At 38.1% G+C, this 13443-nt stretch overlaps 1 protein-coding gene across 1 annotated transcript in view; it reads left to right on the top strand.

Moving 5' to 3' along the window:
* MORC1 (MORC family CW-type zinc finger 1) overlaps window positions 1–13443 on the top strand; it is a 179422-nt gene that overhangs the window by 74170 nt on the left and 91809 nt on the right. The window contains 2 exon segments of the mRNA XM_060297564.1: window positions 699–842; window positions 3056–3210. Of these exon segments, the coding sequence (XP_060153547.1) occupies window positions 699–842; window positions 3056–3210 (299 nt within the window).

The following is a 13443-nucleotide window of genomic DNA, read 5'->3' as shown; positions in this document are numbered from 1 at the left end:
ACATCCATCTTGCTGGTTCTTACATCCAGGTGTTTTTCATAGCTCCAAGCAGCCTCCTGTTATTAGGACTGTTTCTGTCATGTCTGCTATGTCTCATTTTCTATTTTTACACTTTTAATACAAAAGTCACATAAAACATAGTATAGCAGACAGAGTCAGAAAAAACGGGAGCTAATGTCTGTCGCCCTTGTAAACTTGCTTAATTAACTTTGATGTACCTTTGAATTTGGAAAAGGAGAGAAAACTAAAGAATATCTTTTGGCACATTCCAATCTGTGTAGAATATTTGGAGGTTTGAGAACACGCTGAAGGTTAGAAATACCTAAATTTTAAAATGGTCAAATCATCATTTTTCAAAAAATGCTGTGATGTACATATTAGACCAGTTGACATTTTACAACTTGCACTTTCTAGTTCTTGTAAACTGTAAACTTTCTAGTTCTTGTAAATTTAAATTGGCAAACTCATTTTTGAATCAGAGTGCTTGTGTTTGACTGGTATTGTTATTGCCTATCATGTTTATGCAAAATACTTGGCCATACAGAGATACCGAGTCTGCTTACTAAGTTTTGCAAAATATCTCTATATTTTATGTATATAGTTCCTTTGATATTTATCTTCTGAGTTTGTTTATTAACAGTTTGTAAACTGTATATTTTTATTAATATATTTTTTTCACTTTCTAAATGTAATGCTAGAGAATTAAAAAAGGCAAGGACACTCACCCTGTTCTTTGGTGTGAACATAGAAAACCGAAGCCAAGCCGGGATGTTCATTTACAGTAATAACCGCTTGATCAAAATGCATGAGAAAGTGGGCCCACAGTTGAAACTGAAGTCCTCGTAAGTATGTTTTTGTTTTCAGAGGCACAGGCAGGATGAGGGAAGTTGCAGTAATCTTTTGTCTGTGGAGTTAAGTGATTAATCATAATGGGAGCAGGTGTCATAGCCCCCATCCACCCTTCCCATCAGTGTGCAGGCATTCATCTGCCTAATTTATAATGTCAGTGGAGCTGTGTGCCTGCTCTAAGGAAAAAGCACGCTTTTGGAAACTTTACCATTTCTTGTGCCATCTACTAGGGTTAAGTTTCTGATATTTCACCAATTAAAAAATAATATAAGCAGAGTAAAGAAATTTTAGGAAAGAAAAATCCATAGTCTTATACCACAGCCCTGTTAACATTTTGTGCAGCCCCTGCATGTATGAGTTCCTGCCAGTTACCTGCATGAGCGTATATTCTTAACACTCTTCAGCCTGCTTCGATCCCAGAGTAATACATTCTGGTGCTTTTCCAGTGGTGGGTCTGAAACTCCACAAGCTGCTCTCCTGAATTATGTAGAGTCCCGAAGAGAGACCATAGAAAAGCACAGAGTCAGACAGGATAACCGCGAGCAGTAGGATGGCTCAGGGGGACCGTTTTTCATCTTGTTCCCTCACTCTCAAGGAATTAGTGATTCACTCATTTGTTCATTCAACAAGCACTTGTATTGCAGTATCTTGTGCCAGGCACTGTACTAAGCTCTGCAGACAAAATGTTGAAAACCTACTACCTTTTGTTAAGGAACTTATAATCCAGTGAGATGGACAAATGTATAAATACGTATTTATTATTGTATGGGAACAGCAAGAATGATCTTTTAAAACATAAATTAGTTTATTCTCTTGCTTAAAATCCCAGTGCATGTAGAATAGAACTGGTTTTCATAGTCTGTCAGTGATCTGGCTGCTGCCTGGCTCTGGGACACACCCCACCCATCCCCAGACTCTGCCTGCGTTCCCCTCACACCAGCAGGCTCCCTGTTCCTTTGACATCCTAAGCTTGTTCCTGCCTTAGGGCCTTGACATTTGCTATTCCCTCTGCCTTGAACCTTTTGTCCTCAGATCTTCTTACTGCTGGTCCTAGCATGTCACTCAGGCACCAGCTCTGAAGTCTGCTCCACAGGAAGGTCTTCTTAGACTGTCTAATTAAAATCAGCCCCTGCCATCACCCCCTCTACCTTTTCTCTCTTCGCAGATTACAGCACCTGCTGTATTTTCCTTATACCAACTTATTGCCATCTGAAATGCCCTTATCACCCTTAATGGTCGTCATCCTTTAATAGAAGAGAAACTTCATAAACAGGGACCTTGTCTTTCTTATTCATAACGTATTCCTAAGTTCCTCGAACAGGGCCAGGTGCTGAGCGTGAATGAATTGATGAATGAACAAATATATGTTAGAGGCAAGTATCAGGGGCAAAAAGCCTCTTAGGAGGGGCAGTAAATGAAACTGGGGGAATTTAAGTTAGGTTTCCTGGAAGAAATGATGCTCAAATTCAGACTTACAGAATGACTGGCTGAAGGGAGGGCAGGGTGGAAGGGGAAAGTAATGAAAAACATGATGGGCAGCGGCCCCAGATTGGGAAGGTGTGACTTGTGTGCCAGGCTGCGGGCACTGGGGAGCCCCTGAAGAGCTAGACTTCTGGATGCCTTTTCCCTCAACAGGTTATAGCACTAAGCAGAATATCCCAGCTACATACATCATGAGCTGCTAAAAATGTGAAAAAAAAATTGCGTTTATCCATCAGGCTGTTACTTCTCAGATATTACAGCCCATATATTCCCACTGGGCACCTGTGTACCTCTGCAGTGATGAGGAGACATCCAACCCGACAGGTGAAATGAGGATGAAAAAAGTGACTGGCTCATATTATTAACAGGACCATGTCAGTTTATTGCTGTAAGGGATTGTTAGGGATGTTTATTGCTAAATGGCCTCCTCTTCCCACCCACCTTGACTCCCCATGTCAGGTTATAGGTTTGGAAAAGGAGTCATATTAATTCAGTAATGATGTATTAAGAGATTTTGTATTATGGGACCAAGCACAACTAGGATAACCATAGACTTACATTAAAAAGTACAATTGTAAGATAACTTGTTAACTTTGACATGGTTTGGACCAAATGACTGAATTTGTTTTTTAAAAATTTGATTTTGAAAGATGAGGGTATATTATTAGCTTTTTGTTTCCTTAGCTCAATTTCATATAATTTCTATATGTATTTATTCTTCCAGACTTGATGCAGGTGTGGTTGGAATTGTTGATATACCCTTGGAGGTCATGGAACCATCCCATAATAAGCAGGGATTTCTCAATGTCCAAGAGTATAATCATCTTCTAAAAGTTATGGGACGATACTTGGTCCAGTACTGTAAGGACACTGGAATTAGTGAGTATTCAGTAGACATAGTAAGAGATACTTAATGGGAGATTAACTTGGTGATGTCTTTAAGCTGGAATGATTGTACTGATTCGGGTAACCAGTAACCCCAAACCCTGGAAGAGAGTGCCTGCGTTAAAAAAACAAACATAAAGGAAATTAGTCTTAAAATCTTCCCCAGAATATTACATGAAAAATAAAGCAGCAGATTAAAAATTCTAAGAGGAGGGCAATCAGAGAGCACTATGAAGTGGCAGCTGATCATGTAGAGAGGGGGCAGAAGTTTGCTGGAAATAGGCTGAGAAACCCCCAAAGGACTCTACTCTCACTCTAGGACTCTACTGTGTAGGAGTTGCACAGAGTCCCACATGGACGTGAGTAGCACCTGCAGTATTGTTATATCATGCTGTAGAATAATCATTGTTGACCCTGGATAATTGTAGATATATTAAACCATGTTTTGTATATCTAATAAATCTTCAATATGTTAACTCCAGAAAGATTTAGATGAAAAAAATCACTAAAGTACATATGCTTGGAAATGTAAAAAGGTAAACTTTAGTTATCTGGAAAATTTGACTTTTTCAGATCACCTCACTCTCCAGAGATACCTGAACAGTGGTGTGCTGTGCATTAATTAAATAAACTTCCTTTAAATTATGCAGACATAGGGCTTCATTTATGGAGAGAAATAGGCTACTGTGTATTTGTTCAGTGAATTGCATGAAGTATGTATAATTCATGCATATCAAAAATTATGTCTCTAACCTTGAGACAACTTAAAATCTTATTATTATCCCATTTGAAGTTGTAATCTTAGAATATTTTCTTTTCTTTTGTACCCACTCTGCTTGGTTCTGAAATTTTCTCATACCAGTGAAACAGGAAAGAGTGCAGGAACTCAGGGGAAAAAATGTAAAGGGGGAATGACGTTGAGGGCACAGATTTCCTGCCCAGACTGGATTTTCCTGTCACAGTCTAAAGCCTCCTCAGAGTGTGGTCTGTGGACCGGCAGCATCAGCATTACCTGAGAGCTTGTTATAAATGCAGAATCTCAGGTCCCACCCCAGAACTACTGGACTAAAATCTGCATGTTAGCAAAATCTCCAGGGGATGTGTATGCGCACTGAAGTTTAAGGAGCACTTCTCTGAAGAGTACATCTTTTGCTTAGCAGAGGCATACTTTTTCACGTGTTTTTTTTTTTCTCAGAGACATGTTTGAAGTTATACTAAATGTAGGAATGACTACATTATTTGGCTGGCTGTGCTTAAAGCTGTAGAACACATAGGAATATACAGGGTGAGGTGGTATAAATCAGTGATCTACTTGCTGGTCTTTAAATGCTAGCAGGACATGGTTCAGAAAGAAAACGCTGAGCATTTGAAAATTATGTCACTTCCCCCATCCTCATATTTTCTCTGGAAGCTCCTTTGTGTGGAGTGTGGGTAGCCTCCCAACTTTGTACTCTCAACTCCAGGGTGTGACGTGCCAGCCTTCCCCCCTGTATGTAACTTCCTATTTCTATCTTATCTACCTAACTTTTTCAAAACATTCTCAGTAGATGTAATAAGATTCAAGATTAGTAAGTTATATTTGTATTGTAATTATTGGTGGTTAATAACATGTTGATTTCCTAATTCCGTAATTGTCTATGAATTGATTTAGGGCTAGAGGATACTCTCACAAAAGATGTTCCTCTAGAAGGAAAGCAGAGAGTGGAGAAAGGACAGTGAGCATGTGCATTTGCTCACGTATCTCACGATTTCATCCCCAGACATCATTATCAAACTGAATCAAGTGATCAAGGTCAGGACTGGTAGACTCAGGAACTGTGCTGAGGAGATTGACCTTCAAGGTCTTTGCTTATTAATTCCCACAGGAGTAAGCAAAGTTATGTAATGCTTGACTAATACTCTGAAAGCTAGTATTCCAGGACACGCATTTTAATGAAAAGTATTTGGGTAGATTTTTTGCCTTATAAATAAAAGATGCAGTCTTTGTATTTGCTGCAAGTCTGATCAGTTTCTGTGGAAAATTGGGCCCTTGTAAAAATCGAATCAGCAGAAAGCGGAATGGAGAGGTAATGACTTTTGTGTCATTTGTCAAATCTGCATTTACTTTTGGCACAGTTCATGCTAAGAGTCTCAGAAGTGTTATTCTTGTCTCTGAGTCTGTCCTCACCTCACTGTCTGCTACTATGTTTTCTGAAACTTTATGCATCCTTACAGTAAAATGGAAATATTAATCAGCAGCTTTTTGGAATAGGGAGAGAAGGAGAAGAAGAAGATAGAGGGAAATATCAAATGAAATTTGAGTTCGAGCAGCAGCGATTACTTAGAAGTGTATTACTAAAATTTTCCGAAATGGATCAGAATATAGCTGACGTGCTAAAATGAAATCTCTGATGTAATAAGCACAGTCTTTCCTAGCAACACTCAAATCATAGGGCTTCAGGTTGGTAAGAAGGTTAAAAATCATTTAATTGAGTCACTACCTCCCACCCCATGCTTTAATTCCCCTCTACCTCACGCACCTCTGCCCTAGGCAAGTGGAAGCCACTTTAAGCCTGAACAAGGGTTTTCCATGAAAGAAAAAATGCTACTTCTTGAGGCAGCCCATGAATCTTTGCACAATTGTGTTAGAAAATACATTTTCATGTTAATGTCAAATCTGTTTCTCATATGTTCTTTTACTCATTCGTCTGTGCCAGGCATGGAGTGTTATAGGACCAACACATCAGATGTGGTCCACCCTTTCTGGGAATTTACAGTCTAGCAGGGCTAACGCAATTTCACAATTAGAAATGGGATTGGTGCCCAACAGAGAAGAAGTGGGAGCCAGTGATCAGGAGCTCACAGTTTAGAGCCCAGAGAAGGCCTCAAGGAGGAGTTAGCAAGGGTAACTTCGTTCTCCCCCTTGGGGCCAGGAAGGATAGGTCTAAAGCCTTTTCAAATGACAGCCCTCTCTTTGAAGTTTTCTGTCTCTCTTCAGTCTTATATTATCCTAACATTTCCAAGTTCTGTTGTTATTCTTTATTTGACAAGGCATTAAATATATTCACCATTTTCACATTATTTTTTGTGAAGTCTATTACCTGGAAACAAAAGGTTCAGATGAAAACTTGAATAAAATGGGATCATCATCTCTTTAAGTTGTAATTCTGTTGCTATAGCCTAATATATTCTGAGTAAGCACATTATTGACCCTCAGTATCTTTATTACCAATTAAAGTTCTTAATAAAATGTTTAATGTGTGTTCTTGTTAAGCCATACTTCTTTTATATTTTTCCAGTAAGTGTTTTTGGACCCTAGTGTAGAATCCTACATTTATTCCTATTAAATGTTATCACCTTATTAGGCTCATTTTTTTCATGTTGTCAGGACCATTTTTGGAATCTAATGGTGACTTTTACCTAATGTGCTATTCTTCCTGATATGTTAGCTTTGGCCAGTATTTTCTCTCTGATTTTATTTAAATCCTGTTGCACTGGATACAGAAATCAAGCACTTGGCCCTCCACCGATGACCTCCAATGAGGTAGAATTGGGACACTGGGTGAGGACAATTAACCATATTAGTTTTTCAGTTTGTGTAATTTTGAAAGTAAGGGATAATATTTGTTAGATGAATAATTCTTTTAAAAATAGATAACTCTCTATGCCTTAGCTTGGGCTGCTATAGCAAGATACCATAGACTGACCAGTTTATGAGCAACGTAAATTTATTTCTCATAGCTTTGGAGGCTGGAAGTCCAAGATCAGGGTGCCAGCACGGTTGGGTTCTGGTGAGAGCCCTTCTTCCAGTTTGCAGGCTGCTGACATCTTGTTGTATCCTCCCATGGTGGAAAAAGAGTGAGTGAGCTCTCTGCCCTATTCTTATAAGGGCACCAATCCCATTCATGATGGCTCCCCCTAGTGACCTCGTTACTTCCCAAAGGCCCCACCTCCAAATACCATCACCTTGGGAGTTAGGCATCAACATAGGAATTTAGGAGGGACACAGATGTTCAGCCCATAACAGTCCAGTAGCTAGATGTAGCTAGCTGCTCACAACAAAATTTTGTTTCTCTTATTATATTCTTAAGTCTCTGAGATCTCAGGAAGGCACTTCAAGAAAAGTGAAACACAACATTCTGCTAGGGATACACACGTTGAGTGAGGAGGCCTGTGTAAGTATTGAAAGATGAGGCTTGAGACAAGTTTATTTGAAAGTGTAGGTTGAGAAGCAAGTCATTTTTTTAAATTCAGTTTTTGAAGTTACGGACTTTATATATTTATTCTATTGTATTTTTAAAATATGTATTTTATCTTTTATTTAAAAACATTTTTATTAAGGTGGTATGGGCTGAATTGTGCCTCACCTGAATTCATATGTTTTAGTCCTAACTCCCAGAAACCCCCAGAATGTGATTGTGTTTGGAGATAGGACCTTTAAAGGGGTGATTAATTTTAAATGAGGCAGTTAGGCTGGGCCCTATCCAATGTCACTGGTGTCCTTATACGAAGAGGAAATGTGGACACGTGAAGAGACACCAGGGATGGGTGTGCACAGAGAAAAGAATATGTGAGGACACAGTGAGAAGGTGGAGAGAGGCCTCACAGGAAATCAACCTGCCAACAGGTTGATCTTGGGCTTTCAGCCTCTAGAGCTGTGAGGAAATAAATCTCTGTTGTTTAAGCCACCCAGTCTGTGGTGTTTTGTTATGGCAGCCTTAGTAAACTAATATATATGGGAAATTGCAAAATTAGACAGATTTAAGGAAAATGAAATCCGTAAACCCTTCATCCAACCTCAAAAGTTATCAACTTCTGGGCAAACTGGTTTTATCCATGCTCCCACCTACTCCCCCACAACTGGGTTATGAAGGACATTCCAGACACTTTATAATTATATCCGTGTGTGTGTGTGTGTGTGTGTGTGTGTGTGTATTTTTTTTTTAACATGGAAGAACTTTTTAAATAAATTTATTTATTTTTGGCTGCGTTGGGTCTTTGTTGCTGTGCACGGGCGTTCTCTACTTGCAGCGAGCGGGGGCTACTCTTTGTGGCAGTGTGTGGGCTTCTCATTGCAGTGGCTTTTCTTGTTGCGGAGTACAGGCTCTAGGTGTGTGACACCACAAGCTCTACTTGTGGTGCATGGGCTCAGTAGTTGTGGCTCACGGGCTCAGTAGTTGTGGCTTGTGGGCTCTAGAGTGCAGGCTCAGTAGTTGTGGTGCATGGGCTTAGTTGCTCCGCGGCATGCAGGATCTTCCCGGACCAGGGCTTGAACCCTTGTCCCCTGCATTGGAAGGCGGATTCTTAACCACTGTACCAGCAGAGATGCCCAATACTTAATATCATAAAAATATCCTGCCTATCTTTTATATTTCGAATTATTTTCTATTATAATTCATAGCCCCTCTACCCCATCCTCATATTTCTCTTTACTGCTCACTCTCTCTTTTTTTTTTTTTTTTTGGCAGGGGGAATTTATTTGTAGGAAAAACTGAGTTGGTTGTCTTATAGTTTTCATGGTTTAAATTTTGCTGACTGAATTACTGGGTGTAGTTTAACAGATTCTTCCATTCTGTTTATTTCTCTGTAAATTGGTAGAATCTAGCAGCTTGACCAAATTCAGATGTGTTTTTTTGTTGCTGTTTCATCAAGATGCTTCAGAGGTGGTAGTGTGTTTTTTCAGGAGCCATAAGTCATTCGATTGTCTCTCTTTTAATGATATTAACAGTTAATGATCAAAGCTCAGATCCCTTAAGACTTCCAAAATCTTATATTCTAATTCTTTCGTATTTTCTTTGATTATTAACTCTAATACTTCTGTAAAGAAAAACTTTTTTCATCTACTATTTGGTTACCCATGTTAGTTGGTAATTTACTATTTGAGAGCAGAAACAATAGAACTCTATATGACTAAACAAATTACGTTGGCTGAAAGCTTGATTTGAGAGGAATTAGAGATACAATTAAAATATTTAAAAAATTATAGACATTTGCCTAACTGATTTATATGGCATAAATATGTATTCTGTTTAAAATTGTTACTTTGTGCCAGCTCCCAGCAAACAGCAGGATGGTTCAGGAGTTCAGTGGATAGATTTCTGTTTTTTAAAAATGATCACATTCTTAGATTTTATCCATTTACACTGCTTTCACCTGGTAATTGAAATTATCACCATTGACAGCACTTACGCTTCCTTTTCTTTCTGACTGCACTTGTATTGTTATCATGATAATGACATTTTTTACATCTACAATGAAGTTTCTTGCTAAAATATCTCAGAGGATCTCACCTATATTGCAAATAAAATATGAAAAAGCCAGCCCTTCTTCTTTTGTCTGGAATTAAATACACTTGGATTCTTACACTTTGATTTTTCTCTGCCATACCAGAAGCAAGACCTCAAAACTCTCTTCATTAGTCTGTATATGTGTACCTTAGAAGAAAGAGTAAGTTGTATCTAATGACTCTGATATTAAGACAGTGCAATCAGAATTAAACACAAGTTGTATTAACAACAGCAAAAAGAGTCTTTACACTTTTGAGACCATTAAGTCAGTTAGGGGGCTTTGTGTATGTCTGAGTAAGGTAAAGAGAGTCCTGGTAGAAAGAAAAATTATGCTAATCCAGGTATTGAGGAGACTTAGGTAACTAACTAGGCTATTGCCCATGATAACACAATGTTTTATGAATATATTTCTGTTATTATGTCTAATTTTGATTTCCACATTTTAGAAAGAATAAGAAAAAATGAGTATATCTAAAGAAAGCTATGAACATGACGAAATAAAAGTATAACCTAAAAAGGGAAAGTAAAATTGTTCCTTTATAAGGAAAGAACCAGTAGAAACCTAAGTCTCCTGAGGTTTGTTTTTGAAAGTTTGTACCCTGAGACCTCCATCCATCTTCCTTCTAGTCTCCAGTGTGCAGAATGATGTGGTTCTGAACTGGTAGGCAGGAAGCCCTAGGGGACCTTAGAGGGTGGCTTGGAGTCCTTGAATCCCTGGCTACCAGTGATTGTCTAAGATGGCATTATGTCTTGTACATGTACGTGCTACAGTTTTTCAAATACGTATAGATGTAGTTGTGAGTAGTAAGATGTAAAATCACACAAAAGTATGATTAAATTCATGATTTATTTATTTATTTTTGTCATCATGTATTTTCTCAAGTCGGGAGCAGGGGGTGGTTCTGAAATCATTTTTGCAGCTTAAGGAGATCCTAGTGGGAAGCAGCTGATATGGAACAAGCGAAAATGTTGTGGCATTGTCAGGTGAAGTAATGACCTTACTATGAAGTTGGACCAACTCCGCAGATTCCTGGAGTCTGTGGAGTCTGCTGTGTTCACGGTAGAGTGGAGAAGGTAAGGTATTCTGACTGCAGCTGCCACCTACTTCTGCCATTGACTGTACTGTACCATGAGACTGACCCAACCCCACTCTGCCACATCCACGAGCCAAGAGAAAGAATGGCGCTGGAAGCACCTTCAGCACCACTGAAGACATCTTGCCTTGTTTCATCTCGGCTCAATTTTTTTGGTTTTTTATTTTTTTTGCGGTACGCGGGCCTCTGACTGTTGTGGCCTCTCCCGTTGCGGAGCACAGGCTCCGGACGCACAGGCTCAGTGGCCATGGCTCACGGGCCCAGCTGCTCCGCAGCATGTGGGATCCTCCTGGACTGGGGCACGAACCCGTGTCCCCTGCATCGGCAGGCGGACTCTCAGCCACTGCGCCACCAGGGAAGCCCCCATCTCGCATCAATTTAAATAGAGTTCTTTGGGAAGTGATCATATAGGCCTTCTCTCATCTCAAATGCACCACACATTCTCTAGCCATCATGGCAGTTCTTCCTGATAATTGGCCGCTGGCCTCAAGAGTGTACAGGCTTCACTACCAGCTGATGGGAGTTGGCGTATCAGTTGAAACCAGTTTGCTGTCCCTAACCCAGAGATGCCATAAATGATCACACCATGAATCAGCTTAGCAAGAGTCTCATGTCTAGCTTAGCTAAGGTAATGACAAATAGGACAATATTCAACAGAGGAAGAGGTATGATCAACAGTCCTCTGAGAATGGATGTGTAATTTCTATTTGAGATCTTTGAAAATCGAATATAATCATCTATTTAGACGCAGAGCTACCTGAAGGCAGGGACCTCATTTAAATACCTTCTCCATCTTAAGATTTTCCTGGTGCTTTGATTTCATAAACTGTTTTAGGTTTCCTTATTTTGATTGAAAACATCAAAGCTTTGCTTTGGTAGTTTATTACTGAATTTTATTACTTCTCCACTTGGCTAACTGATTCCCTGAATGTCATTATACATTCTATGAATAGATACGAAACTGACATCTAGGAGGCTGTTACATTTCTCCTCTTTTTAAGAGGCAAAATCTATGTGAACTGCTCTTTTAGTTACTGGTTTTTGACAATTTTTTTAGTAAGTTATTGCACTAGTTCCCACTATTTTTCCCTGGTTTTAAGAGGCTTCTGAAAAATTAATCAAATTAATTTAAATGTTAGGAATCTTCTGAATACAGTACTTCATACATAGCAATAAATTAAATTTTCACAGCTTTTCTCAGATACTTATTCTAGAAATCAGGACTTTAATTGTGTGCATTGATCCCTGATTATTCCATTAATTTAACAAGCTTGTTGATTATTCAAACAAAAGTCTCAAGGTATGTATTCTATAATTTTGAATATTATAAATATTTCCTGTTTATAAATGTAAACTAAATTTTAAAATCAGAATACCTTGAGGTTGTTAAAATAATATAATTATGAAATTAATAAATTTTGTGTTACCTACATAACATTCTCCATTGGGTGGAAATATTTAAGATGTATTTTTAAAAGTCAAGTACTTTTTCATATTTTGAAATTTCACTTTTTTGCTCTTAATTTTCTTCTTGATGAAAGGGCAATTTAAAAACCTTCATTAATACACATTAACAAAAAATAGTTTATTAAAACCATATATTAAAAATATCCATAATTGTATACCACTTCATATGTTAAGGCCAACCTAGTTTAATAAATTTTATTATTAATTTTACTATTTCTTGCTAGACTAGGATAGACAAGAATTTTTTTCCAGGTTTATTGGGCTATAATTGACAAAAAAAAATCATGTATGTTTATAAAGTGAACAACATGACAATTCATGAAATATTTGTGAAATATTTACCACAGTCAAGTTAATTAAAACATCTGTCACGTCACACAGTTACCTTGTTGCATGTGTGGGGGGTAAGAATGCTTAAGATCTACCCTCTTAGCAAATTTCAGGTAATGCAATATGGTATTATTAACTATAGTCACCATGCTGTACATTAGATCCTCAGAACTTACTGAGTTTATAACTGAAAGCTTGTACCCTTTGACCAACCTCTCCCCATTACCTCTGGCCCACAGTTGCCAGCAACCACCATTCTACTTTTTGTTTTTATGAGTTCAACTTTATTATTATTATTTTTAGATTCCACATATAAGTCATATCATATATTGTTGTCTGGCTTATTTCATTTAGTAGTAATGACCTCCACATTCATTCTTATAGCAAATGGCAGGATCTTCAACATTTTTGGCTAAATAATATTTTATTCTCTCTCTAGCGCACATGTGCACAGACACACACACCATTTTCTTCAACCATTCAACCGTCGTTGGACACTTAGGTGGTTTCCATATTTCCATATCTTGCCTGTAGTGACTAATGTTGCAATGAACATGGGAGTGCAAATATCTTCTCAAGATACCGATTCCATTTTCTTCAGATGTATACCCAGAAGTGGGTTTCTGGATCATATAATAGTTATATTTTTAATTTTTGAGGAAACTCCATACTGTTTTCCATAATGCTCATACCAATTTACATTCCCACCAACAGTGCACAAGGCTTCCCTTTTCTCCACATCCCCAACATTTGTTTTATCTTCTCTTTTTGATAATAGCCATCCTAACAGGTATGAAGTGATATCTTATTGTGGTTTTGATTTGCACTTCCCTGATTATTCGTGATGTTGAGTACCTTTTCATGTACCTGTTGGCCATTTGTATGTCTTTTTTGGAAAACTGTCTATTCAGGTCTTTTGCCCATTTTTCAGTAAGAGTTTTTTTGTTGTTATTCAGTTGTGTGAGTTCTTTGTACATTTTAGGTATTAACCCCTTATCATATAAATTACTTGCAGATATTTTCTCCCCTTCTGTATGTTACCTTTTCATTTTTTTGATTGTTTCATTTGC

This window comes from Globicephala melas, chromosome 4, assembly GCF_963455315.2.
Source record: "Globicephala melas chromosome 4, mGloMel1.2, whole genome shotgun sequence".
NCBI classification, from domain to species: Eukaryota; Metazoa; Chordata; class Mammalia; order Artiodactyla; family Delphinidae; genus Globicephala; species Globicephala melas.
The sequence above is the reverse complement of the archived record's forward strand: the minus strand, read 5'-3'. Positions and strand labels throughout refer to the sequence as shown.